This window comes from Panthera tigris, chromosome B1, assembly GCF_018350195.1.
Source record: "Panthera tigris isolate Pti1 chromosome B1, P.tigris_Pti1_mat1.1, whole genome shotgun sequence".
NCBI classification, from domain to species: Eukaryota; Metazoa; Chordata; class Mammalia; order Carnivora; family Felidae; genus Panthera; species Panthera tigris.
In genome coordinates this window covers 16,973,777-17,001,491 of record NC_056663.1, presented here as the reverse complement: position 1 = coordinate 17,001,491, position 27,715 = coordinate 16,973,777, and the positions used below count along the sequence as shown (strand labels likewise).

The 27,715-nt window shown below is 44.6% G+C and overlaps 1 protein-coding gene and 1 pseudogene across 1 annotated transcript; one reads left to right on the top strand and one right to left on the bottom strand.

The window, feature by feature from the left end:
• Nucleotides 1-4,929: 4,929 nt before the first annotated feature.
• Nucleotides 4,930-26,805, bottom strand: LOC102960154 (cytochrome P450 4V2). The gene is made up of 11 exons (XM_042983007.1): nt 26,592-26,805; nt 22,210-22,322; nt 20,179-20,264; nt 19,202-19,392; nt 18,738-18,807; nt 16,804-16,930; nt 15,306-15,491; nt 12,884-12,986; nt 8,423-8,557; nt 8,148-8,327; nt 4,930-6,719 (listed from the first exon to the last, which is right to left on the bottom strand). The coding sequence occupies exons 1-11, from the start codon at nt 26,803-26,805 to the stop codon at nt 6,547-6,549; spliced, it is 1,578 nt and encodes a 525-aa protein (XP_042838941.1). The 3' UTR covers nt 4,930-6,546.
• LOC122237747 lies at nt 9,031-9,801 on the top strand (annotated as a pseudogene).
• Nucleotides 26,806-27,715: the final 910 nt, after the last annotated feature.

Genomic DNA, 27,715 nt, shown 5'->3' with positions numbered 1-27,715 from the left:
TGAACAGTTGATTTGGGGCTAATCAAAACGGAGATGATGCGGGGGCCTAATCCCATCACGGAGGCTCTTTAAAAGCAGAGCTTGCTTCTGTGGTTAGCCTAAGGAGAAGGCAGACACCAAGGGCGAGAGGGACTTCGTTGGCTTTGACACCGATGGGGCCTGCGGCAAGGACCCCAGAGTGGCCTCTACTACTTCCAACAAATGTGTAATGACCTTGATGGAGCCCACACCTTGGTTTGGGGCTTGTGAGACACGAAAAAGGGAACCCAGCTAAGCCCACCTACTGACCCACAGAACACAGAAGGATAAATTAGGGTTGTTTTAAACTGCTAAGATCGCAGTCATTTGTCACATGGCAAAAGGACGCTAATATAGGTTTATTTATCTGAAGTGAAAGTGGCTTGGAGAGAGGGGGGTTTGCAGCGGGACACTTTGGGGAGAGGGGAATGGAGGAGAGTCCCTAGTGGAGCACAGGGTGCTGGATGGGAGGCTGGGCTGCAGACAGGGTGGTGATCTGCCCTGGGAGCTTTCAGAGAACCTGGGTTTTGTTTTGTTTTTTTAATTTTTTTTAGTGTTTGTTTATTTTTAAGAGAGAGAGAGAGAGAAAGAGGACAAGCAGGGGGAGAGCGAGAGAGACAGAGACAGAATCTGAAGCAGGCTCCAGGCTCTGAGCTGTCAGCACAGAGCCCCGACGCAGGGCTGGAATTCGCGGAACCCGAGATCATAAACCCAGCCAAAGTCAGATGCTTAACTGAGCCACCCAGAAGTCCCCCACTCCACACTTTTTTTTTTTTTTTTTTTTTTAAGAGAAAAGGCTTGAATTTCTCATGAAGCTGTTGTGGGGCCAGGAGAAGGGCCGACCAGGAAAGAGGCAGATGAACAAAAGCTACATTGTGCAGCTCGGTAAGAATCTCAGTTCACTGAGAGCTGAGAAAGGTCTTGGGAGGTGCACCTTGGACGCCTGAGAGATTTCTGCGGTCCGCATCGCTGTGGCATTAAGTGTCCCTGAGAAGGGCCTGACTTTAGGCTCTGTCCTTCCCGGTGCACTTCAGTGAGATAGTGTTTTACACATGTAATACCATTATTATAAACACATACGTAAGTAAAAGATATAGGAACAGAATAAATTACAAAATAAATAATTTAACAGAACTGCCGTGACTGCCCTTGTGGTGAGGCTTTAGCTGGAAGGGGAGAGTAATCTGCTCTTTGTAAGGGATCCGGAAGAGGAAAGGGGGCAGTAGCAAACAGGAGAGGCCATCCTTCAGCATCTCATTTAAAAAGAGATCTTCTATCCGTCCTGGGTCTTTACTATGCTTCTTTGTCTCCATAGCACCTACCACTAGCTGACATCGTGCTACCCATTTGCTCATTTTTATGTTGTGTTTCTGCGGCACACCAGCCCCCACCTTGCTGTTAGGCTTGGGTCTCTAGCTCCGGAGCCCTGAGGAGTTCTTGGCAGACAATTATTGAATTGTCTCAATTCAGAGAGTGAAGTGGTGAATAAATAAGAAATTAAATGTTTTTAAAAGAAGGAAGGAAAGAAGGAAGGGAGGGAGGGAGGGAGGGAAGGTGGGAGAGAGAGGAAAGAAGGGAGGGAAAGAAAGAAGGGGGGAGGGAGAAAGGGTAAGGAAGGGGAAAGGAGGCGAAAGGTGGGGAGGGGAGGCGACGGGAGGGGAGGGGAGGGAGGAAGGAAGGGAGGAAGGGAGAAAGAGAAAGAGAGAGAGGAAGGAAGGAGGGAAAAGAAAGAGAGGGGGCAGGAAGGGAAGAGAAGGAAAGAAAAAAGAAAGAAAAGAGAGAAAGAAAAAAACAATTGAGGACAGGGTGGTCCTTTTTACCCACAGTTGTGGACCATCTAAGTCACGTACGAGAGTCACTGTCACTCTTGTAAGCAAAGTTGAGCTGCTGGTCACTGATAACACTGACAATTATTGGACTAAGAGGCAGACTGGCTCTAACTCTGTGAACGGCCCCTGTGGGGACCAGGTGTCCTCTTGAGGCTCCATCCAATTGCTCAGGAGGAGACACTGCCACCCTCGGCTTTCATCAACAACTTTGTTTCTGGTGGTAACGGATCAACAGTAGATACAACGTCGAGCGTCACCAACGGAGTAACAATTAATTATGAAGGCACAGGAGGCCGTGAACCCAGAAGCACGGTCACAGGCTTGCGGAGCTGTGGCCACATGAAAACAATTAGTTGTGCCTGAGCGGATTCAAAGTTTTAATTTTTTTATGTTTATTTAGTTTTGAGACAGAGAGAGACAGAGCATGAGCGGAGGAGGATAGAGAGAGAGAGAGGGAGACACAGAATCTGAGTGGGCTCCAGACTCCGAGCTGTCAGCACAGAGCCCGACACGGGGCTCGAACTCACGAGCTGTGAGATCATGACCTGAGCCGAAGTCGGACGCCCAACCGACTGAGCCACCCAGGCGCCCCGAAAAGTTTTAATTCACTCTATGTCCATAAGAATAAAACTTCAGACCTGAGCAAAAAAAGAGACCGAGAGTACAAATAGGATCAAGGAGTTAGGCCTGCATCCTGGGAGAAGATTCCTGTGCCAGCACACCCTTTACTATTCAACTCAAACATAGAGATTTAAATGATATACAGTATTTAAAAATAAAACATTCTAGAAATAAGATAAATAATGTCTAAATACAGTAATGATTTTTCTTTTGAGGAAAAGGCTGTCCTATGTTTTTTGTATAGGAGTTTGAGCATCTCCTCGATTTCCAAGAGACCTACATTGACTAATACCAGGAAAGATAGGAAGGAGTTCACGTCCACTGTCCACCACAACAACAAGAAAATGCTGGGTAAGAGGAGACAGTAAGTGACGGGAAGGAAAAAGAAAGTGCCAAGGAGTTATCTCCTAGGAGCACGAGAGCAGGAGTAGGGACAGCTACAGGCTGGGAGTTAGTTTAGAGACTGAATTCAGTGCAAAAGGGCCAGAGAAATAACCCATTTGGCGAATTTCTGGACAAGAAGCACAGGAGAGAATACACAGTCCTTTCGTAGTAATCACGGGTGAGAGATTTATCCCTGGAATTTGGAATACAGCTAGCCAGAAGGAAAATGGGGGTGAATCTGGTTTAATGAAAGCAAGAAAAAAAAAAGACAAATTAGCCTGGGCAATACATCAGGATGGGGCTAAGAAACTAGACCCTTGTGTTAGGCTAATCCCAATTTGTTCTAAGATAAAGCAGGGGCCTTTTAATTTTCCTACCATCTAGAAACGATGGGAACTCTGCATTTCCTCAAACGCTATTGCATTTTTCACTTCGTACACATACAAATATCAAATCACTGTTATGCACCTGCAACTAATATAATGTCGATTAAATCTTAATTTTTAAAAATCCTATCACATTTCAATGACTAGCAGACATATGTTATCGGCTGAGGTTATCCAGCCTGGAGGAGAAGTAGTGAACAGCACAAAGGAAAGAGGATGAGGACAGAAGACCACGTCCGAAGAATAGAGCACCTTTCTCCTTCCTGCAGCTGAGCTCACAAACACTAACTGGCTTTGGGTTAGAAATGAAAGACGATCAACCTAAACAAAATGGCAATACCCTGGCGCCTGGGCTCCAGCGTGCAGGTGAACAATTGAACAGTGCACAGGGCGGGCGTGTAGCTGAACTTGCCCATCCCCGGGAATGTGGGACTCAGAGCCTCCAGGATTCTCTCCGTTTCTTTTCTGTGCATCTTCTCTCCCCTGCACCTTCTTCCCAGAGCTTCAACTGCCAACTGATCCCCGGTCTCACAACCTGAAACCTCCATCGATTCCCAAGGGGAGAATCTGAGCGGACCCTGCTTGGGTCAGTCCACTTAAGACGGTGAGATTGCCTGAGAACATGGCGTCATCAACGAGAACTGTGTATTTACAGCGTGTATATATGTTGGGGAAGCAAAAAGGCGAGAAACAGAAGAAAATTGGGGGAGGTATTGATCATGGGACAGTTTCAAAGATAAAGGGGGTACTGTTCCTAAAAAAAGGAGGGAGGTTTCTAGGCAGACTCAAAAATTTGTCATGTTCCTACCAGCACCTCTTTAGATGCTGGAAAGCAAAACGTTTTGATCTTCTAGATACAGTGTGTGTGTGTGTGTGTGTGTGTGTGTGTGTGTGTGCGCGCGCGCGTGTGCGTGTGTGTGTGTGCGCGCGCGTGCCGCACAGGCAGCACCTCTTTCGTTGTAAGACAGGTCGTTTGGTCCAGAAACTGACATTCTTTTGTTGTCTGTGACAATGAACACAGCATCAATCAGTTCACTAGCCCGTCACCTGGAGAGGTTTCCAGCCTGCAATGCTGGGTTCCAATGATGCTTGTGGTTTTGCTGATTCCCAGGCCCCTCTAGGAGATTTCACTTGCTGCTATCAGCCGAGCAAACTGTGCTGGGATCTCTACTTCGTGTCCAGTTAATTCTTCAGACTCAGGAAGACTCAGCATCAGTCTCTGACGGGGCACAAGGAACATTTTGTTGGAACGTCTGCGTAGCAGTGATGACACCAGTTCAAAAGTGCTATTTCCTTTATTACTCATTACGAATCAGTCACCCGCTAATGTGTCCTTTAAAGCTATCTATATTCCAAGATGACATCAATTCTCAGAATAAAATATAGCACCCATGATTAAAATGTAATTTATTTTTCTTGAGATACCTCTTTCAAGCAGCAGTTAGACGAGTAATAGGGTCATAGATACTTGATTATTCTCTTATTAAAAAAAAAAAATCAGCATCTGCATTTTGATACCATAGACCATTCTCCCTCTAACACGGTTACGAGAGTTTCCAACTAAAACACAAATAACAAATTATTCTGGAGCTACATGAAGATCTCAGGCCAAAAGGTAACATTAAGCAATGTTTTACTTTAATTTCACATCCAGGGCAGGGCCACTGAAAGAGAGAGAGAGAGAGAGAGAGAGAGAGAGAGAGAGAGAAAGGAAGAGAAAAAGAGAAAGAAGCAAGTTTTCAATCTAAATGCATAAAATTGAGAAATAATACTAATTTCCATGAATAAAACTTTGATTATCCATAGTCATCTGGAAATAAGATTTTCTACATATATCCACTTTCTAGCTAACAAAGTTAAGCATATGCTATGAACCTTTTTCAACTGTATCATATACTTCCTTGACTTTTTCTCATCAACTAAGCCACTGGGTTGTCCGCACTGGGGTGCCCTGGGATAGTAAAGTGGGTAGAGCTGCTGACCCTGGCCTAAATGACTCAGCCTGAAGCGCTTGCAAATGGCTTTGGTTTGTAATCTCTCCCTGGGACAGCCATCGAAGAAGAGAAATTCCATCCTCTTACTCTGTTGCTTCTATCTGCTATTGCCTTGGGAAAACTGAAGCAACAATGATACTATGTTCATTAAAAGTCACTTTGTAAAGGCACTGACTGAGGGGATACAGGTATTGCCTACGGAATTAGAACTCAGAGAATGTCAGTTATCAGCTTGGTAGGTATGTTCCGGAGGACTGAATTTACTGGAAGTCTAACCCTAAACTAAGTGAGATATTCCTGAGTTACTAAATACAGATGGGTGGCTTCTCTTTTCCTTTAATGGTGGAAGAGCTCTAGAAGAAATATCCCAAAATCGGAGGCAGAAAAAGCTGTGCTCTAGGGACACATCTAGCGACAGACCTGAGTTCCATCAAAAATAAGGGCATAACACAGTGCAGTCTATCACGGTGGGAATGGAGAGATGCACAGACCTCCATTTCCAGCCCTGTCACCCACCAGCGGCGTGACTCTGGGCAGAAACTTACCTTCTCATTGATTTCAGACGCTTCGAATAAAAGGGAGTATAACTAGTTAAGTTCTAAGGTGCTCCCAGCCCCAAAAGCCATTACTCAAACCTCTGAGGCACTGTGGGGGATTGGAAATTACCGAGAGGCATCTTTCCCAACTGTGTATGATATATAAGGCTAGTTGTGATGCTATGGATAATGAAGTCACGGCTATCGGCACCTGGTCAAAAGGGAAACAGGAACAGAACTTATGAGTCAACTTAAAAAATTATCAAGTCCAGGCAATATATCTGAAAAGTGCCATAATAATTCTTCTTCTCATATTTGATGTCACTCATATAATTTTAAAACTTGAGCTTTCTTAGGTCTAAGTACTTAATTACCCACGCTTTTCAAATTAAATACATATGTGTACATGCATATACGTGTTCCCCAGTCAGTAAGAATACCTTTAAAAAATTCTGGAATCTCAATTAAATTATATTCTTTCGGTGTGCCAATTGAATTGAATTGGCCTGTGGATCCCTCTGCTGAGAAACCTATCATATGTTTACTTGGGTGTCATCACTGGTTAACTCTACTTTGGGGATCGAGACCAGGGCTAAGACCTATGGTCGTGATGCAAATATAAAAACTCTTTGGGGAGCTTGATCCCAACGGAAGTGGGGACAAGAAAAAAAAAATAGGTCTAGGGACTGAGAGTATTGAACCCAGATCTAGAAATCGTAAATCCAGTTCCTTTCAAGAAAGACCGTTCACGTGACAAGGGCACAGCCCAGGACTATGGTTAGGACGCATCTCCGTTTCTCCTCGTCAGCTTGATCCAGATGCCATTCGTTGGACGAAGAATCAGCTCTCCCGCCAGACCAAGTTCTTCTCTTTTCTGGTTGGATTCTACCCAAAAGTGTCTCAGGATGCAGGAGAGAACGACCTTTTCTTCCATTGTGGCAAATTTTTGACCTTCAAGTTAATGAAAATGGCATTACTTTAAATATGCATAGATCTCAAAGGTGAGAAATCACCGGTCCTATTAGAGGAAGCAAGCAATTTTATATTTTCACAATAAGGAGAAGCAGAGTTACTTGAGGTGCTGGTTAAAAATGAAGATTCTTAAGCCCCCTTCCCCGCCCCTACCCAGTGCAGCCCAATAGCTGGGGTGGGGCAGGTATCTGTATTTTAGCAGCAATCCCAGATGAATTCTAGGGTCATTGAAGCATGAGAACCACTACTGTAGATGGCTTATTGGGCCTTTAATTTAATTTACTACAGAGTCACCAAATAGGCTTCAGATTCATCCATTTAAATCTGACCTCATTTTACTAACACCTGCATTTACATCCTCATAAAATGCTAGAGATCCTAAAGCCAAAGTGTGTATGATGCATGGTGATGTGCATCCATCCTGTTTAAGTACTTCAGCTGGCCATATGGTAAACATTCTTTGCTTCTGTTTTGCCAAATGCGATTCTCAAAAGCAACAGACATAGATATTAGGTTAAATAAAACTGCTACAAGTACATTTTCTACCATATAAAATACATTCAACATGGACCCCAAATCTATAGTATTTTAAAACTCTACCATGAAACTGATTGTGCTGTATGTTATGAACTGAATTCTGTCCCGGTAAATTTATATGTTGAAGCCCTACCCCACCCTGTACCTCAGAATGTGACTGTGTTTGCAGATAGAGTATTTACAGAGCCTAATTAACTTAAAATGAGGTCATATGGATGGACCCTACTCCAATCTGACTGTTTTCATACAAAGAAGAGATCAGGATACAACACACACAGGAAAGACCGGGAAGATACGGGAGAAGACGGCCATCTATAAGCCAAGGTTTAGAATGATCTCTGAAGAAACCAACCTTGTTGATATCTCAATTTCAGACCTGCAGCCTCCAGAATATGAGAAAATGAGTATCTGTTGTTGAAGCCACCCAGTTGGGAGTACTTTGTTATGGTGGCCCTAGCAAACTATTCTACTTTACGACAATCTTTTTCGAGACAATAATGTAGAGTGAAGTGGAAGAAAAAAGAAACCAATTTTTAAGAGACCGTAGCCTAGGAGACATGACATCTCAAAGAAATTATTGTGAGGGGGCGCCTGGGTGGCTCAGTCGGTTGAGCGTCCGACTTCAGCTCGGGTCACGATCTCGCAGTTTGTGGGTTCGAGCCCCATGTTGGACTCTGTGCTGACACCTCAGAGCCTGGAGCCTGCTTCGGGTTCTGGGTCTCCCTCTCTGCCCCTCCCCCACTTGCGTGTGTGTTCTCTCTCTCAAAAATAAATAAACGTTAAAAATTTTAAAAAAGAAAAAGAAAGTATTGTGAGAAACCCACTACCACGTGGGCTGGAAAGATCAAACCAATTCTGATGGATACAAACCTATACAGTTTCTGGGTCCAGCAGAGAAAGGCACATATGCGAATGGGTGGCGTCCTTGCAAATTCTCGGGAAAGAACCGTTTCGGCTGGAATTCCTCAGGATTTGGGAAGTATCTTGGATCTCTATGCAGTGCATAGGGAACGATGATTGCTTGAGCGCCTTTCACAATTTTGTAACCCGCTGTCAAGAAGTAGGCAATATGCCATAAGAATGGAGCAAGACAGATGTTAAAAAAAAATCCATCTTCCCTATTATTCTAATCATAGAGTTCTTACCAACTTCACAATCTTCAGTAAGATTGCGGGCAAATAAGGGGACAGAAGGAAAAAGGCGGAGGCTCTCCTTAATGACACATTCCAGGTATCTAAGTTTCTTCAGGTCTTCTACGGTAGCAGGACGATCAGACTTCCCTGATCAAAGTAAATACACGAGATGACCATGAAAGAACCATATGGGCTTGGGGAACGGGACATCAACAAGGAATTAATCCAAGCACCGGATGTTAAATACCTACAGCCAAAGTAGGATTTCTCATATTATACATAATCAAAATAAAATTAGACAATGTGTTAAGTGAAAGAAACAAGACACAAAAGGCCACGTACCGCATGATTGAATTTATAGGAAGGGCTCAGAACAGGTATATCCACAGAGACAGAGAGGCTGACAGAGACAGGGGCTGGAGGAAGAGGGAATGGGATGTGGCCGATTAATGGTACAGGGTTTCCTTTTGGGGTGCTGAACATGCTTTGGAATTAGAGTAAAAGTGGTGCAACACTGTGAATGTACGAACTCATATACTTTAAAATGGTTAATTTTGAGTTCTCAGAGCTTCCAGATGTGCATCTTCTCTTGAGCCAGATTCTTGGACTTTCCCCACAACATGGCCCCTAATCGCCTTTTGTTCCTGTGTCAAACAAAGAAACTAAGATGGTCTTGCCTTCCGGCCAGAAGAGACATCAACCTCCCTGGACTTACCAAAGGAAGAATGAGAATAGCAAGGAGCAGCTGTAATGAAATCAGTACAGATGGACTTAAGGAACAAGCCAGTGGAGAGATTTTGAAAGTAGAACAGAAATATAACAAACGCCACTGAGCATGTTTTCAAAGGAAGTTGGAAATGATCGCCAAGATCCCAAATTCTGGGGTAACAACACTTGGGGTAACAGCCATCCACAGATCTGTATTCCTTGGAGAGGAAGACAAAGAGGCATTGCATTATCTGACCAGAGTTGAAGTGACAGATTTGGAAGATATTAAATCAGGTTATGGAACAGATGTTCACTTTGATAAAAACCCTTCCTTCAAAAACAAAGTTCTCTCCAAAGAATTTCATCTAGATGAGAGCGTGATCCATCTTCAAAATCTACTGAAATCAAATGGGAATCGGAAAGGATTTGATAAAGCATTCAAGTCAAATGCAAAATAAAGCCATAGGAAGAGGGAGCATGAGGAACCAGGGAGCTTCTTTCTCTGGCTTACTGGCCATCTTGATGGAGGTACAGATGAGTTAGGAAGGGACATCTAAGATGATGTTTGGTAAAACCCATCACGATACTACTTGGTTCCTGCCATGGATGATGGAGAAGGGGGTGGGGGTGGGGGTGGTGGTGGTGGTGGTGGAGGACGAGGAGAACGCACTAATGAAGAATAGAATGAGGATGATGGATTCCAATCTCCTGTCTTAATTTTCTCCAGCCCCCTTGTCCTCAGCCATGCTGTTCTTGAAGTCTCTTTCTCCTCCTTTACACAACGATTCTCAACTTATTGGGATGGGGGGCGGGGGGCAATACCTTGAGCATAATACAGTGGGAAGAGAAACTCTACCATTTTCTGTTCTTAATTCATTCTTACCTTTTCTGTCTCAACCAAAACTTCATATAAACAACACATGGGGAAAAAAGAAAAACCTTCAGCTATCTTAGCTCTGCTGGAAGCTGGTGGGTGCCCGGTCCCCACGTGGGAGTGCCTAGAATTCTAGCTCTTTTCCTCCTTTTCCTCAGCACTGGGCTCAGAGATTACTTTGTGTCTCTACGTGATTATGGACACAGTTAGCATTTACCAAAATGTATCTGGTTACTTTCTCTTGGTTTTTATTTTAAAAAAAATGCATTTCTAGATCAGGGAAGGGTGGGTTTCAGATGTTTGGGTCGGGGAAGTGGGCATCTTGACAACATGGCTTCTCCTTCAGCCATGTTTAATTGTGATGTTTAATGGAAATCTTTATAGTTTAACATGACACTTTAGAAATAAAATTCTCTCCTAGTGCCTTGAGCCCTACCGCTCCATGGGAGACTCGGCGAGCCTGTAAGACCGTATTTGGGATTGACATTCTCTATTGTAATTTTGTTCCTGTTTATTTTTAAATTTTCTTTTTGTTTCACTGGAGGGAAAAGATGATGCTTGACTTTAAACATGAACAGGGCACAAGTGGCTTTGTTACAATAAAACTAAATACACACAGATAAATGGTTAATTTTATGTGTAACAAGAGGAATTTATACCTGCAACTCAATACCCAAAGATGAGTTGCTCATGAAATTTTAGAACTAATACTGGGGATAAAAGAAAAAGTGAGGGACAATCAGTAGAAAACATGAGAAGCAGCAAAATAAGGCATCTACTAATAATGATGCTTTAATCACATGAGATCAACAGCAAAAAGTACAACAGCAACGAGCTGGACATCGTAGAGGTTACGAAATGTGACCATGTTCTAAAAACACTTGTGAGCTTCTGAAAGACCAAGTTTACTCACCACAGGCAATATGAGAGAATCGAAATCAATCCAGAAAAAAATAAATAAAATGACGATAGAAACAGAGCCAAAAAGTTAAGATTGCCTCCATTCTACAAAATAAAGTCTTCCTTCTTGAGATGTCTAGGCCTCACACAATCCGAACTCAAGACTACTTGTCCAACCTCATCTCTCAATACATTGTACCACATGTGTTAAATTCTAGCTGCCCCTCAGGATTCACTACTGTCCTCCAAACTTTTCCATTTCTGTGCCATTGTCCATCTGGTTCTCCTCTTTCTAGAATGTCTTCCCTCTCCTGCTTTTTCCTTCCCCACTTCTCTTCTCTCTGAAGAGACACGATTTTGTTGGCCGGTTGACCCAATCTTTCATTTTCTCCTTCCAGCTATGGGAGCCATGTGATGTGTGATTCAACAAAGGATAAAGTTGATGGCACAATGCATAGCCTCTGTGTGGTCGGCTGGTAATGGCTCCTATATATGTCAGGTGCTAATCCCTGGAACCTGTAAATATTACCTTATTTGGGGAAAAGGTACCTTTACAGATTTGATTCAGTTAATGATATAAAAACGGGGAGATTATTCTGGATTATTCACCTGGGCTCCGAATGCCATCACAAATGTCTTTATAGGAGAGGATGAGAGAGATTACACAGACACACAGACACAGACAGACACACACACACACACACACACACACACACACAGAGTGAAGAGAAGGGGGTGTGAAAATAGAAGCTGAGATTTGAGTGATGTGGCCATAAACCAAGGGAGAGGCTGGTGGCCACCAGAAGTGGGAAGGAACAGATTCTCTCCTAGAGCTTCCAGGAGGAGTACAACCCCACCGACACATTGACTTCGGCTCAGCAATACTGATCTTGGATTTCTGGTGTTCAGAAACGTGAAAAAAATAAATTTCTGTTGTTTTAAGCCACCCAGCTTGTAGAGTGTATTACAGAAGGCACAGGAAACTAATACATCCTTCATCCCCTCCTCCCCTTCCTCTTCATCTTGAAGATACACACGAGACCTCGAACAACAATCAAGGGCACAAAAGCCAAGATGGTGAAGAACAGAGAGAAAAAAAGAGCAAGACTGAGACTCTGTGACATCCCTATTGACCTCAGCCTAGGACTCCTCACCTGTTGATTGCTGGTTGTGTAATAGAAATAATGGCCTCGGAACTGGAGAGTGTGATGCTAAGTGAAATAAGTCCTACAGAGAAAGACAGATACCGTATGTTTTCACTCTTATGTGGATCCTGAGAAACTTAACAGAAGTCCATGGGGAGGGGAAGAAAAAAAAAAGGTTAGAGAGGGAGGGAGCAAAGCATAAGAGACTCTTATAAACTGAGAACAAACTGAGGGTTGATGGGGGGTGGGGGGGAGGGGGATGGGTATTGAGGAGGGCTCCTTTTGGGACGAGCACTGGGTGTTGTATGGAAACCAATTTGACAATAAATTTCATATTTAAAAAAATAATAATAATAAATTAAAAAAAAAAAAAAAAAAAGGATGGCCTCTCCGCTTCACCCAACTTCCCTCTCATTTGTGGCCAGACGCAATCCTATGGGAAACAGCTCTCCCGGATTCCCTCTCACTAACATCACCTGCTCCCCACTGCTCCCAAATATCACCTTCTTCTTATCACTCAAGTGCACAGCCAGGACTCCATACTTTATGGACAATAGCTGGTTCATCTAGTAAGCAGTGAGGTCCTTGGAGACAGTAGCATTTATCTATGCACCCCCAGTGTCTAGCCTAGGGCAGTCACACGCCAGGTGGTTGGCCAATGCCTGTAAGTGAACAGGGGAAGCCTTGCAAAGGAGACAGTACTGGAAGGGATCCCATAAGGGAGGCTTCCTGCTTATTACACTGTCTTTACAACAGGTCCTACAGCACATCCTGAATGAGCATGAATGGCGTCTGTTTCGGCGGACGTGGGACCCACAGAGCAGCTGATGTTGGGGCCAAACATACCAAACACTTCCTCCAGTTCACTGTCCACGTGTTTCTGGACTTCTGGGTAAGAACCCAATAGATATAAGGACCAGTTTATTGCTGCTGCAGTCGTGTCATGGCCCTACAAAGGTGAGAAGAAACAATGGCTTAAAGAGCAGAGCTATATCGAGAAGATCGGACAGGATGACTCCATTTTGAATTGGATCTGACAGTTGCAATCTGACTCCAGAACATAACAAATTAATCCCATACAGCATCTCACCTTGGTGACAAACAAACATATAAAACAATCCCTTCCTGCATAGACGGACGCTTGACCATGACATGCAGCTGTCTACTTGGTAAGAAGTGGCTCAGCTGTGCTGATAAGGGGGCGGGCGTTCCAAGGAACGGGGTAGGCCAGACAGTTTTGAAGTGGGGGGCGGGGGGAGGAAGTCTGGCTTTTCTGAGCCAACTTGCCAGAACTGTACTTCTCCACTTCCCCTATTTGCAAGGTAGGCTTTACCCATTGAGTATGGGTATGTACCCAGGGAGTACATATGCAGTTCTGAGTAATTCTCCAGGGCAAGAAGTTGATTAACAGCTTCATTTAATTTTGCCAAGTTCTAGGCAAAACACTAAGCACTAACTAGGTGCAGAAACTAACGTGATTGTTCTTCCCCAGAGCTTCATGAAATACTTGCTACTATAATTCACATTTTAGAGATCAAATACCGAGACAGAGCTTCCCATTTTGTTTTATCTGCTACCCAGAGCGAAACTAAGCATGGAATTCACAGGAGCGTGCTGCTGGGAGAGGGTAGGGGTAAAAACCTTCATATGTAATGACTGGCTCCCAGGCAGTTAAAGGCACGGCCCCAAGAGCCTGCATCCACGTTATGGAGGATGTCACGTTAGGTCACGACGTGATAGTTTGTGGTATGCCTATTTGATGCAAAGGAGAAAAAAAAATGTAGCATTTCAGACTGTTAAAACTGGAAGAAAGAGATCATCAGGCTGGTTGTCTTCACGAAGGTGAGAGGGATGTTTGCATGCCCTACACTCGTATGTATGTGTACGTGTAGGTGCATGCATGACAATGCATGTGTGTGCACTTGTATGCATGTGTGTGCACTTGTATGCATGTACGTGTGTGTGCGCATGTGTGTGCATACAGGGTGGAGATGTGAGAAGGTCTCTCCACTTCAACATCAAATAATAATAGCCAAGATCTACGGTATGCTTCCTGGGCACAATTGTTGGTACACTTGAAAACATCATTCATCTAATCCGTGAGGCCCGTGCTCAAACAATGAGGACACCGAGGCCCAGAAAGGCTCGATGAGGTGCCCAAGGTTACACCTCTAGGACAGCTTATGGCGGGGGATCTGGCCCCAGAGCCTACGTGCTTAACACCTCTCCACTTTTTAGCTCCGTGGGTGTCCATTTTCCACATAAAATTTCTTTTCGGTAAAGCGCTCTGCTTAAAAAAAGAAGTTTAAATATCACTGTCCTAGCCCATCTCTCTGTTGTACACATAGGAAAGCGATGACAGAGATCGGGGAAGATTGGAAGCATCTCACAGGGCCAGTGAGCACAGAGCCAGGCGGAGAGCTCAAGCCTACAGATGCTTAACGCGACCTGCTTTCAGCTACAGGACACAGACCGACCTCCCTCGGGACGAAAGGACGGATGTGCTCTAGCATTGCATCTAGACGGCCCCGGGGGGTGCAGCTAACACACCCGTGAGCATGTGCTGAGCCATCGGAAATGGTGGATGCCTTTTGCTCACCTCCGCTTCCAATATATTACCACGCGGTGCTTAAAAAAAACCATTTCTTTATCTCTATCTGGCAATCCACATATGTTGAGAGACTCACCCCTTGTGATACTTAATACAGTTACAATTCTCTTTGTCAAAAACTGCATCTTTTATTATTACTATTATTACTGGAAGACCGGAGATCTTTTTTTTTTTTTAGAATCTCAAACTGGTTAAATTGTCCATGGGGCGGCTCTTGTTCTCTTTCTAAGGTAGGGCAGCTCAGGGCAGTAGCTAAGGACTCATTGGTAGAGGCAGGAAGCAAACGGGCTTCTTTCAAAGGAAGTAGTGAAGAAACAGACTAGTGGGTTTCACAGACTAAAAAGAACATAGCAATTGTTGGCCGCTCTTCTTCTTGGAAAAGTCTGACAGACCTTAGATTTTCTTGAGGGGAAAAAAAAATGTGTCTATGCCGTACCCACCATGACTCAAAGATTTTTCTGAACACAGAAGTTGACCTGATACTTAATCAGGTTCTTAAATTGTGTAAATTTTAATGCTAATCTGATGACCCTTCCTTAGCTCTATGAAGCTACTTAAAAATTTCACTACACTTTAAAAAAATAATGTTGTAGATTCTAAAAAAATAGCTGGAATTTATTTAATGATACCTGAAAATAACATGATGATATACAATACCTCAAACATGAAAGTGTCCACTTCTTCTCGAACCTCTTCGTGACTTAGCTTGTTCCCTTCATCATCAGTCACATTTAAAAGCAAGTCAAGAAAAGCCCTGCGTTTATTTTTGGAGGGGGAAGAATCCTTGTCACCACTTCTATGTTCTTCGTCTCTCTTCAGTTCCTTGGCCCGTTCAGAGATGACCTGTGATTTAAACCATCATATGCTTTGATTTGGAATTTGTTATAATCTAACAATACACTCTCCTGTGCAAATATCCCAGCTCCTTTAACTTATTTTTTCTAAACCTTTCCTATCCTCAATCACCACTTAGGCTCTTGTAAAAATATAGTCAAGCTGCCTGTTAACATTTTATGGCATTCTTTGATAAGACTTGTAAACATGAATTTCATTGTCGGACAGCTTCAGAATTTTCAAGTGCCGTTTTTACAGACTTTCCAGTGGGGTGTAACGGTCTACTAGATGGTACCCTAGAGTTCTCCTACAGCCTGGTTGATTGCCCTATATGCATCGTTAACACAGACTGGCAACCTATATCCAAAACAACATCATGATCGCTTTGTGATTTTTGTTAATATTATTATATATAATAATATATATATATATATATAATATAATAATATTATGTAACAATATTATTGTTAATAAATATTCATAGCTCATACCTCATTTTGCCATTTTAATAAACTCCCTTACTAAACTAACCTACTTTAGAGTAGGGAACATACGTGTCTTATTATTATATCTCTAACACTTGGCAAAGTTTTAGCACTTAGCAACTGCTTAATTAATATTTACTAAAGCGCGCCTGGGTAGCTCAGTCAGTTAAGCATCCGACTTCAGCTCAGGTCACGATCTCACACTCTGTGAGTTCGAGCCCCGCGTCGGGCTCCGTGCTGACAGCTCGGAACCTGGAGCGGCTTCGGATTCTGTGTCTCCCTCTCTCTCTCTGCCCCTCCCCTGTTCATGTTCTGTCTCTCTCTGTCTCAAAAATAAATAAAAACATTAAAAAATTACTAAATACATTGAAATGTAATCAGGTTGCCTACTTTTTTCCATTATTCAATTCAAATTTTATGAGACTCAGGCTTCATGGTCCTACACTGAGGATATTAACAAAAGCACAAAAATCTTGGACTTAAAAAAGTCCTATGGGGCGCCTGGGTGGCTCATTCGGTTAAGGATCTGACTTTGCCTCAGGTCATGGTCTCACGGCTCATGGGTTCGAGCCCCGCATCAGGCTCTGTGCTGAGTGCTCAGAGCCTGGAGCCTGCTTCAGATTCTGTGACTCCCTCTCTCTCGTGCTCTGTTTGTATCTCTCTCAAAACTAAATAAACATTAAAACAAAATTTTTTTAAGTCCTAGAAATGGATAGTAGCAATGGTTGCATAGCAATTTCAATGTACTTAAAGCCCCCCAAATTGGACATTGAAAACGGCTATAAGGGCAAATTTTTATATTATATCACACTAAAAAAAATGAACTGAGGACTTACCTTATTGGTAAAATTATGTAGGATCTTCAGGTTCCTTTTGTGTTCCCATCCTTCTTTATACATAAGAAACAAAAAGTCAAGCCAGAGCCACGGCATCCTCATTCTTCGAGATATCAAATCACTCATCCTGTAAATGGGATAAAAATACGGTAGCCGATACACCAGAAGTGTCTCTTTCCTCGGCACCTATTCAATGCCTGCTCTTAACGAGGGAAATATACGGGAATGAGGAGGACTTATCCGAAAGGCTACTAAGAGCCCTGTGCTTCATGCTCAACAATGGATGCACGGGCTTTTACACGTCCAGTGAAGCTTAACATTTTAATGGTTTCATTAGCAGAAGGAAGAATTTGTTATAACACATCTGGACTAGATGGGCACCTGAGGCCTGCTTCTCCTTCTCCAGAAAGAGTTCCTGACCTCCCAAGGCCGCTGTGGCTCTGGGATCACCCACTGGGATGAAATCTGCCAGTTTTTAATATGCACTTATTCGCTTAATCACGCCTCCGGAGTGACAGAAAAGCAACTGGTCGTCCCCTTCTGCAGAGAAGTGCTCGCCGAATACCCATGTGTCACACAGCTGTCCCGAGTGCCTCCCTTGTCATGTCCAGCAAGATAGCAGCCAGACCTCTGCGTGATCTCCTCCTTCGAGACGGGCTTAGACACCGATTCTTTAGAGAGGCTCTTGCCGACCACTCACCCGTAGGACGTAGCCCTCTTTCCCTCTCTAATGTCAACTTGATCGTTTCTTTCTAAGCAATTATTAGAGTTTATGTTTACATTCATCTGTTTCACTGTGTGTGTCCCTGCTTTCTTCCTATTTGTGTGAGGCGATACAACTAGTCAGGACTAGTGCCGTGGATGGCAGGTTATAGACGCTCAGTACGCATTCATTAAAATAAGGTGAAATGAGCAGTGAACTTCAAGATAGGATATGTCAGATCAAATCCTGGCCCTGACTCTTAATAGCTGAATAACTGCCAGCCAGTTTCAAGGTAAAAATTGATGATTTCCATGAAAAAATAATACATACTCAGCAGAAAACACGGGAAAGGAGAATGAACAGCCACAAAAACAAAACACAGAAAAAGAGACGCACGCACGCAAACAGTAATAACCGTAACTGATATTTTGGTATAGTGCCTTCCAGTGTTTTCTTCCTATAAATCATGTTTTTCAAATGTTTACTCATTTATTTTGAGAGAGGGAGAGAGCAAATGGGGGAGGGGCAGAGAGAGAGGGAGAGAGAGAGAATCCCGAGCAGGCTCTGCTCTGTCAGTGCAGAGCCTGATGCAGGGCTCGAACTCACAAACCGTGAGATCATGACCTGAGCGGAAATCAAGAGTCAGACGCTTAACTGACTGAGCCACCCAGGTGCCCCTCCTTCTATAAATAATTCTTTTTTTTTTTTTTATTTTTTTTTAACGTTTATTTATTTTTGAGACAGAGAGAGACAGAGCATGAATGGGGGAGGGTCAGAGAGAGAGGGAGACACAGAATCGGAAGCAGGCTCCAGGCTCCGAGCTGTCAGCACAGAGCCCGACGCGGGGCTCGAACTCACGGACCGCGAGATCATGACCTGAGCCGAAGTCGGACGCTTAACTGACCAAGCCACCCAGGCGCCCCTATAAATAATTCTTTATACCTGGTGGTTATTATACCAAAAATCTGGTTTTGCCTATATCACTTAGTGTCATAATGTAATCCCTCAACATATTATAAAATAATCGTTTTAACTTATGGCATCATCTGGGTGTGTTATCATTTACAAAACCGTTCCTCTACTGCTCAAATACATGCTTAAATGACTGGGTTAATTTCAGTATAAAGTTTCATTTTGAAACAATGAAAAAGACACTCACAAATTATCAGCAATCCTTTTCAAAGCCCTAATCAAGAACCATTTTAAAGACAATCCAAAGGACTTCATTTACCTATAAATTGCACGGACGTACTCGGAATCATCATTACTTTGAGCGCCAACGTTCTTCCCCATGGCTGTTTCTGTAAAATAGAGGCACGAAGCAACCATTCAATTCCATCACCTATCCTGCGTTCATTTTCCAGGGACCACCCCTTAAAAAGAAGACGTAGGTCCTGCTCAGCTCTTATAGGTTTTGAAATTGTTCTCTCCCCCTTTTCTCTTGTACCTTCTATTCCCTGTTCCTGCTGCTGCTGCTTCCTTCCCTCTGACCTTCCTGGCATGTTGGCTTTGTGACAATCCTGCCCAAAGCCTTAGCAGGGGCTGCTTCTTCTCAGGCGGCTGAGCAACGGGACCATCCTGAACAATCCAGGAGCCTTTCCAATCCCCTCCTTGGCCTTCCCAATGGAATGTTAGTTTCTGTGTGGGCCAGTCTACACTACACCGTACCTTTAGAAACAAATCACTGAGACTTACCACAAATTATATCTAAGGCACAAAGAGTGATGTAAAAAAAGCAGTTAAAGGCTTCTTGGTTAACATGTTTTTCAAGCTTATTAACCAATACATTTGCTTGTTCATTCATGACATCTAAGAAATCTTCCAGAATTGTAAAATGGAAAGTGGGTGTTAACAATTTTCTCCTAGATCGCCACTTGTTTCCAGTACTAGAAATAACAATACATGGTTACAAATAAAAGAGAAACAGAGTGTAAATTTAGCCAGTTCAACAAAATTCTCCCGAAACAGCTTAATCTATAGGTTCTCGCGTGCTTTGGTCAGAATGACAAAGACTCATATATAGTCACAGAATGTGGGCATTTTAGATCTTTTTCTAAATTGGGTCGTATTTAAAGGAGCCCTCATAAAACTTGACAAATGGAAGAATTTGTCTCAATTTCTGAGTTTCCAAGTTAGAATATTTTGTCTCCCCTCGATTACTACCTTAGTCCTCAGATGATCCTGATGGTCTGTGCTTCTCCTTTGATCTCTATTCTCTTTAGATTCTTCACAGACCCACAAGGGTCCCGCCTCTCTCTTGGTGGGTCCTCTCCCAGAGGATGGAGTCCTATTTTTGGACACCAGCTCCAGGACTGAGGTTTTTGTGCTCCCTATACTTGGCTGGGGCTGACTGCCCTTTTCACTGGATTTTCAAGATTTGCCTGTTCCAAACGCTCCTTTCCTTTACTCCATTCACACACCAGGACCTGATTCTTCTCAGGACACTGGTCATCACCATTGCTGAGTACCATGGCTACAGGTTACCATACACGCTGGACTCCTGTCCGTCAGAGCCCAGTGTCCTCCAGTCCTTTCCTTCCGGCTTCTCCCCAGCTTCCTGGTAGCACGGTCTCGGGATGGGAAGATTACTTTGTGCCAATTCCCGACATCACAAGTTACCAATAGAAGGAACTGATTCTACGAGACGGCTTTACAAAGCGACAACGACATACCTGGTAAGGAGTCCCAGGCCAAGCCATGGTTCTAGGAACTTGTACACACAGGATTTGTCAATTTGACTCGAACTACTTAAAATTACCTTGGAAAGAGGGGAAAAAAAATGAGAGATATATAGATATCAAAATAGTTTCAATTATAAGAGTACAGGACCACCTTTTAAAAAAATTTAGCATCTTATCTTTTTTTTTCTTGAGGTGTATTTATTTTTGAGAAAGAGAGAAAGCGTGAATACTTTCTCTCTCTCTCTCTCTCACACACACACACACGCACACACACACACACACACACACACACAGAAAAGCAGGGGAGAGGCAGAAAGAGAGGGAGACAGAGGACCTGAAGTGGGCTCTGTGCTGACAGCAGAGAGCCTGATTCGGGACTCGAACTCATGAAGCATGAGATCATGAACCGAGCCGAAGCCAAATGCTTCACCGAGCCATCCAGGCGCCCAGAACACTACTTTTTAAAGTAACGTCTCGTAACTATTTCTCTGCGATTCATTTTTATTCCTGTGCCTCTAAAAAAGTCAAATAGAGTGTTGAACATACAAGTGTCATTCGGTCTTGGGGACCAAATGGAGTTGAGAGAAAGGAAAATGTCCAAGACGATACCCTGGCTCCTACCATGAACTAGGAACCAAGAGGAGTCATTGACTGTGGGTAGGGGGACGGGGGAGAGGAGCTAGGTGAATCCAAGGACGACCATGTCTAGGAAGATAAAAGTCACAAGTTCATTTGTGGGCATGTTGACTTGGAGACATTCAAGTCGCTGTGGTCTGAAAGCAGGTAGGTGAGATGCTCAGGATAGGACTTGAACTAGAAGTGCATATTTGAGTGTCCCCAGCATGTAGGCAACACTGAAGGCCTTGAGTATGATTAGACCCCCCGGAATCCAAGTGAGGTAGAAAGGATGAGCATTTAGGTCTGAGCACAAAGTGCTGCCCGGGCTCCTTGTTCCAGTCCTGCATTCTGGATAGATCTCCACCCACACATACCAAGCCTACTCACACCAAGTCAGCCATGGCCGAAATCCTCTGCCTGTCTCCTCATTATCTACTCGGAACCAGGCTGCTACAGTGCGGTACGAGAGGAAGCGCACATTTTCACGGCAATATCTAAGAAAGACATATCCCAGCGCCATCGCCTAGGAAATTCTGTTTTTAATTTTGTTCCATGCAAAGAAACCCTGCTTACCCCATTTTTACTCCCTGACCCAAATCCTTTGCTCATCAAACCACAAGATAGTCTCCCCAGAGTCATAATGATAAGTAAAACGTATTCTTTGGGAGTACACTCCCAATTTCAATAGCATGGATTAATGGTATCTGCCCTATCAATATCAGATGAGCATTCTTTTTTAAGAAAATTAACTTGGAGTAATACATTTGTAATGGATAGGAGACTCAGAGCATCTTGAGAGAAACACTCATACTTTATTAGTCTTATATTTTGAGACTGAGAAAACAATGTCTGGCAGGTAACATGTGCTCACCTTGTGGAATAACCTATTTGTGGCTCTATAAAACTGCATCCTTGTGTAGACTTTTCAAAAAAGGAGAATGTGTTAGACCTGATATCAGATGGGCACAGACATCTAGAGGCTACTGCCCACCCCCCATATTTACACTATATCTGGAAAGCATTAAATGGCACCCACATAGCCAAAAATATTTAGTGAAATGCTCAATATACTAAATTCAGTGGCTCAGTAGGTTGAGCTCACTCAGTAGGTTGCGCTCAGTAGGCTGAGCATCCGACTTCGGTTCAGGTCATGAGCACATGGTTCGTGAGTTCAAGCCCCGCGTCGGGCTCTGTGCTGATGGCTCAGAGCCTGGAGCCTGCTTCGGATTCTGTGTCTCCTTCTTTCTCTGCTCCTCCCCCACTTGTGCTCTGTCTCTCAAAAATAAATAAATGTTCAAAAAAAGTTTTTTTAATGTAATAACATTTTTGCTATCTTTATTTGGATGAGACCCTCACACCATCGAATATACAGTGGAAAAGTGATCCTATTTCCCACACACTCACCTCCACGTTTTCTGCATTATAAATGGCCAAGAGTGGTACTGGTCCAAGCCAGAGTTTCAGCAGTGGAAAATGCCGATATTCTTCTGTGTAACAAATCAGCTGCTGAAAAAATTCTGGGAGGAGAGATTTAATTTTAAGTGAGTTTCTTATTGTGCCTTTTGGGTTGTTTACTTTGGGCAAGTCATTTAATATTTGCCAAGTCTCTCACATCTTCGAGGTCCACCACACTGTTCCTGTTAAAGGCTATAATGACTGAATTGTGAGGGTAATTTAATTATGAGTAAGATAAGGTACAAGAAACGTGTACCTCCAAAGGACCCAATCCCTACTCTCACGGAGCTGCTAACTATGGGAGATGGTCACTTCTGTAATACCAGACAAAACAAAATGGTTGCTAAGATAGAAGTTTAGGTCTGAGGAGTTACTGGTCCTCATGGACAGGTCTGAAAAAAAAAAAATTCATCAAGGATATGGTATTCGAGCATTAAAACATGAGTTGTATTTTTATAGGCAGAAAAGGGGAAGTAGGAGTCGAGAGAGAATGTAAACCAAGCAGCAGAAACAGCAGAGCAGAAGCATGAAACTCTGAAAATTCCCTGTAGGTGCAGCCACAACATTAGATGGGGTGATAGCATTGGGAGGGGAGATTGGAGTACTGGAGGGTTTGATTTGCTTTTACACACTCATTGGCGGTTTCTGATGAGGATTGGCAAGACTGGAATCGTATTTTAGGACAGTAACACCAGTGTGTGTGAGATCTGTGAATCACCTGGGTATATTGGGGCCACAGGAAGCCGCTGGGCGTGGGGAAAAGGCTGGAGTTCAGTGCAGCCAGGGTTAGGGGCATTGGCTGCGCTTTCTGGCTGGCGTTTGCATCAGGTTTGGGGAAATGGTGACCATCAATCCCAACTCCAGCATCAAAGTAGTGTGGAAAACTCGGGAGTCAACACTTTCCGTGTTGAAATCCACGAAGCCCCTGTCTGGGGAATGCAGCGTGGCCTCAGGAGAGATCAAGCCATTACAAAATTCTCAGTGAAGAAATGCCGTGTCGATGAGTGCCATCTGGGTAGAAACAAACGACAGCAGCCAGTGACCGAAGAATTGAGACACAGGGTCCAGGCCTCAGAGAAAAACCTGGCAAAGGTGAGGCATGTTTTCAGAACACAAGTCAAACAAGATGAGGTTAAGGGAGGATTTGAGTCCCAGCTGGCCAAGTGATTACATGTTAGGAAATGGACCAGAAGCCTCCTTCCACTGCTGGGAAAATCCAGCTAGGGAGGGGTGAGGAGAGGCGGGCTAGCGGGTAGGCAGATGTGGATGCAGGGCTTCTCCTGGGCAGAGGGAATGCCTGATTGACAACAGCAAGGCTAATTTCAACCTCACTGTGAGGCTACTAATACGGTACTTAAGGTATTTTGACAGAGTTGTTTTGACATGGGAATTTGGGCACCAGGGACAAATTGATATGGCATAAAAAACAAACTATTCAACTTTTCAGCACTTTTTCAGTGTCAATAATGTGCGCAGGCTCGGCCCATCCCTGCTCTTCATCCATCATTAAGCTTCACCCAATCCCAGGCTTCACCCAATCCCAGGTCAGGTTGTGCACAGTGCAGCAGGACAGGAGCTCACGGATGTCCACTCCATATAATACTAAATACATAGTAATGACTTTGTTAAGTGTTTGCAGGTTTCAGCACATTGAAACCTAGTAATAATTATCCTCAAAGAGCTAACATCCATTATGTCCTATTCATTTACAGCAGCAAGTTATTCTATGTCTGAGCTAGAGTTAGCGTTTTTGATGCACTGCCTTTTACGCCTCACCATCGTTACATGAAAGGCACGATTACTGTCGCAATTGACGAAACTTGCCCACTATCACAGGGAGTAAATGATGGAACCTGGCTTTGTACTTAAGGCGGTAAGACACTACAGTGCTCTGTCTTGACCATTACGCCATATTGCCTTCAAGTGTCGCCTGGTCTTCAATCCTTAAAATAACTGTCATACAATTAACTTACAAGTTAAGGGTAAAAACTCTAACTTAGAAAATTTTAATATTGGCTTTACACACCTTGGTACTTCTGTGTTGGGTACATTTACATTTATTTAAAAAAAAATTTTTTTTTCAACGTTTTTAATTTATTTTTGGGACAGAGAGAGACAGAGCATGAACGGGGGAGGGGCAGAGAGAGAGGGAGACACAGAATCGGAAACAGGCTCCAGGCTCTGAGCCATCAGCCCAGAGCCTGACGCGGGGCTCGAACTCACGGACCGCGAGATCGTGACCTGGCTGAAGTCGGACGCTTAACCGACTGCGCCACCCAGGCGCCCCGGGTACATTTACATTTATAAATGCCGTATCTTCTTATTGGATTGACCCCTCTATTATCATGAATACCCTGTTTGGTCTTTTATTTCAGTCATCGTTTTAAACTCTATTTTGTCTGGTGTAAGGGTAGCTTCCCAGTTTTCTTTCGGTTTCCATTTGCATGAAACATCGTTTTCCATCCCTTCGCTTTCAGTCTGTGTGTGTCCTTATGTCTGAAGCGAGTCTCTTGTAAGCAGCATAAAAATGGGTCTTGTTTTCCTATCCATGCAGCCACACTGTGTGTTCTTATTGGAGGATGCGGTCTATTTACATTTCAAGAAATTATCAATACTGCCATTTTGTTCAGTGTCTTCTGGCTGTTGCTGTAGTTCTCCTCCTGCTCTTTTCCCTTTAGAGAGTTTTAAACGACTCCTCAAATGAAAACAGCTTGGTCGCAAAGCCGGACACAGAGCAAAGCTTTGCCTGATGCCAAAATCCAGTTACTTGTGGATGGATTAAAAAGTCCCTTCGTCGAAGCGAGGATATTGTCACCCTTTTCACTTAGAAAGTAACTCCAGGGAGAATTGCTTTAACTATTCCAATCAACTCACAAGTTTATTTTGAAACAGGTCTCATTCACTAGAGATTTCAATTTTCAGAATAAATTCCCAAAAGAATCCGATGAGATTTCTCAAGCATGTTATTTCTTGCGGGGAAATGGGAGCCCTATATATCGCCACAGTTACTCTGTAATGCTATAAAGTCTCAGGGTAGAAGGAGAGGTTAGCTCTGCTTTTAGTATCAACCCAGATGAGTTCTACCAACACGGTTCTCAGACCTCTAGATGCGGTATTGGATAACTTGTACCATTAGTCACACTGATGTTTAATTGGTGAAAGGTTAACTTGGATTTCTTCTGCCAGGGAACATTTTCGATATTTTGATAAACACCCCCCCCCCCCAGGTCACTCACGCCCCATGAGGCCTTATCTATTTCTGTGGGGATGCAATGACAGCATGAGGGTCAGGGGTGGGGGGAGGGGAGAGCTAGAAAAGAAATAATACTTCAAGTTTTGGAGTTAATGTTCAACTTGTAAAACTGCTATTTACAAATTAATCTGAGGCGAAACTGGACTGTGCTCCTCGGCTCATTTTAGAACCTGTCATTTGGGGCAAATCTTTTGAACCCTGGGTATCCCCATTTGCACACCCATGAAAACGGAGCGCTAAGATCGAATTCACTGTCTCTGATGGGAGACTGTAAAACCAGGTGCTTCTGAGAACTTTCTCACTCACGGTGATTTTTTTCCCCTCATCCGTGAAACCTAACAAAAACAAGAAACAAAAACAAAAAACAAAAACAATGCACTGTTTCATAAATAAGGCTTTTAAAACCCGGTGTGTTAAGTTTGCCAGATGGCCTTGCCCTCGTATCGTAGTTTACTGTTATTACCTAACCTCCTTAAAAGAACTAAAATAAGAAGGTCAAGAAGGATAGAAAGTTGTGGTCAAATCTTGTGATGCGGGGAGGGAGGGAAGCCTCAGATGAAATCTCTAGTCCCTGATTTTCGGAGGGCAGTGGGTGGGTGGAGGATGATGGGACTGTTTTCAGGTGCATTCCCTGCTCCAGGGGAGTTTCTGCTCTTAGGCTTTAACAGCCAAGAGAGAACACAGGCGGTGTTTAGAGATAGGAACGGCTACCAAGTGGGAAAAGAAGAGAAGAGGAAGAAGGACAGCTTATACATACTGCGTTCCAGCCTATGCATAAAAAAAAAATTGATGTGAAACAGAGGCAGGAGCAGTTTTATCAGGGGTCGTAAGGGCAAACCGGATAGAACTGGGAACCCACTCTCCAGCAGGGGACAGATTCTTGTTTCTCCAAAGCGGCCCTCAAGTCGTGGTGCTCTAGGCTGATGAGAAGGGGGGCTGGCGGGGAGCAGGTGCGGACCGGCTGAGCCCGGGGCGGGTAGGCGGGAGGTGGGGGGGGGGGGGAAGCTCCTGCACCCTGGGCCTTCCTGCTGGCGGGTCCGCGCAGGCTAGGAAGCCCACCGGCCCCCGCGTCTCTTACCTTTCCCTTCTGGCTTCATCATCAGCGCGTGTCCCACCAAGGGGTAGCAGCCGGGCAACGTGGGGAGGCCCCTCAACTGCTGCCATTGCCGCGCGCACCTCGCCACCATCTGCAGGAGGCTCAGGAGAAGAGTGGCTCCCGCCACGGAGACGGCGCCCAGCGCGCCCCACATCAGCAGCTTCTGCCCCAGGCCCACCAGCCACAGCGCCAGCATCGCGCCGGCGGGCCGCTCCGCACTGGGACGGAGCCTGGCAGGACGGCAGGGCGAGGTGCTGGGCCAACTCCCGGAGTTCAAGTGCGCCGGTCCTGGGAGGAGTTCCGGGACTCCGGGAGCCCCCGAGCCGCGGCCGCGAGGATGCCAGCGCCCTCCCCCAAGAGGAAAGAGGTGGCGCCCGGGCCGCTCGCTTCTTCCTCCTCCGGCAGGCCTCCCTACGGCGGGGACCCGGAGACCGGGGCTTCTCCCTGCGGCGGCCGCCCTGGGCCTCGGGACTAGGCTGGAGCCTCCCAGGCTCCCCAAACAGCAGCAGCCGGGTTGTTACTGCGCTGGGCACAAACCTACAGCCATGCACTCGGGCCTGTGTTTGGTCCAGGGGAAACTGACAGACGGGAACACAGCTCCTGGCTTCTATGGGGTGTTGCTGAATGTAAGTGAAGGCACTGGAGTGGGGAGGAGAAGAATGGGGGTGGAATTTGAGGCAGCTGCGTGTGGCCAGGGCGGGGCAGGGCTTTGGGCTTTAGGTCCCCGCTGCTGGTCACGCACGGGAGAACCGCAGCTACAGAGAACCGGCTATTTGAACATTGAAATAAAGAGGCATTTGGTTTGAAACTCAGCCTTTGGGGCTTATTTTTTTCCTGGCTGGGTCCCTGACCTCATGCTTCCTCGCGCAACGGGCAGGGTTCTACCCTTTGGGGCCTGGCTGCCTGCCTGCCTGCGGGGCTGCACCCCGGCTTCTCCATCACGCAGAGCGGCCTTCCGCTTTGATCTTGGTGGCAGCTTTAGGGGCAACATTCTTGGGAGCAGCGGTTTCCAGTTTGCATCCGGTGGCCCACTGAGACGAGGGAAAGCTGAGTAAGGTTGCTGTGATGCAAATATTTTCCACCATATCCTCGGGACCGTGAAAAGT

Coding starts and splice junctions, on each gene's coding strand:
- LOC102960154 (XM_042983007.1), bottom strand. CDS start 26,805: ATGCTGGCGCTGTGGCTGGTGGGCCTGGGGCAGAAGCTGCTGATGTGG. Junction 22,323..26,591: donor GATGAAGCCAGAAGGGAAAG/GTAAGAGACGCG, acceptor CTCTCCTCCCAG/AATTTTTTCAGCAGCTGATT. Junction 19,393..20,178: donor GGCCTGGGACTCCTTACCAG/GTATGTCGTTGT, acceptor TGTTATTTCTAG/TACTGGAAACAAGTGGCGAT.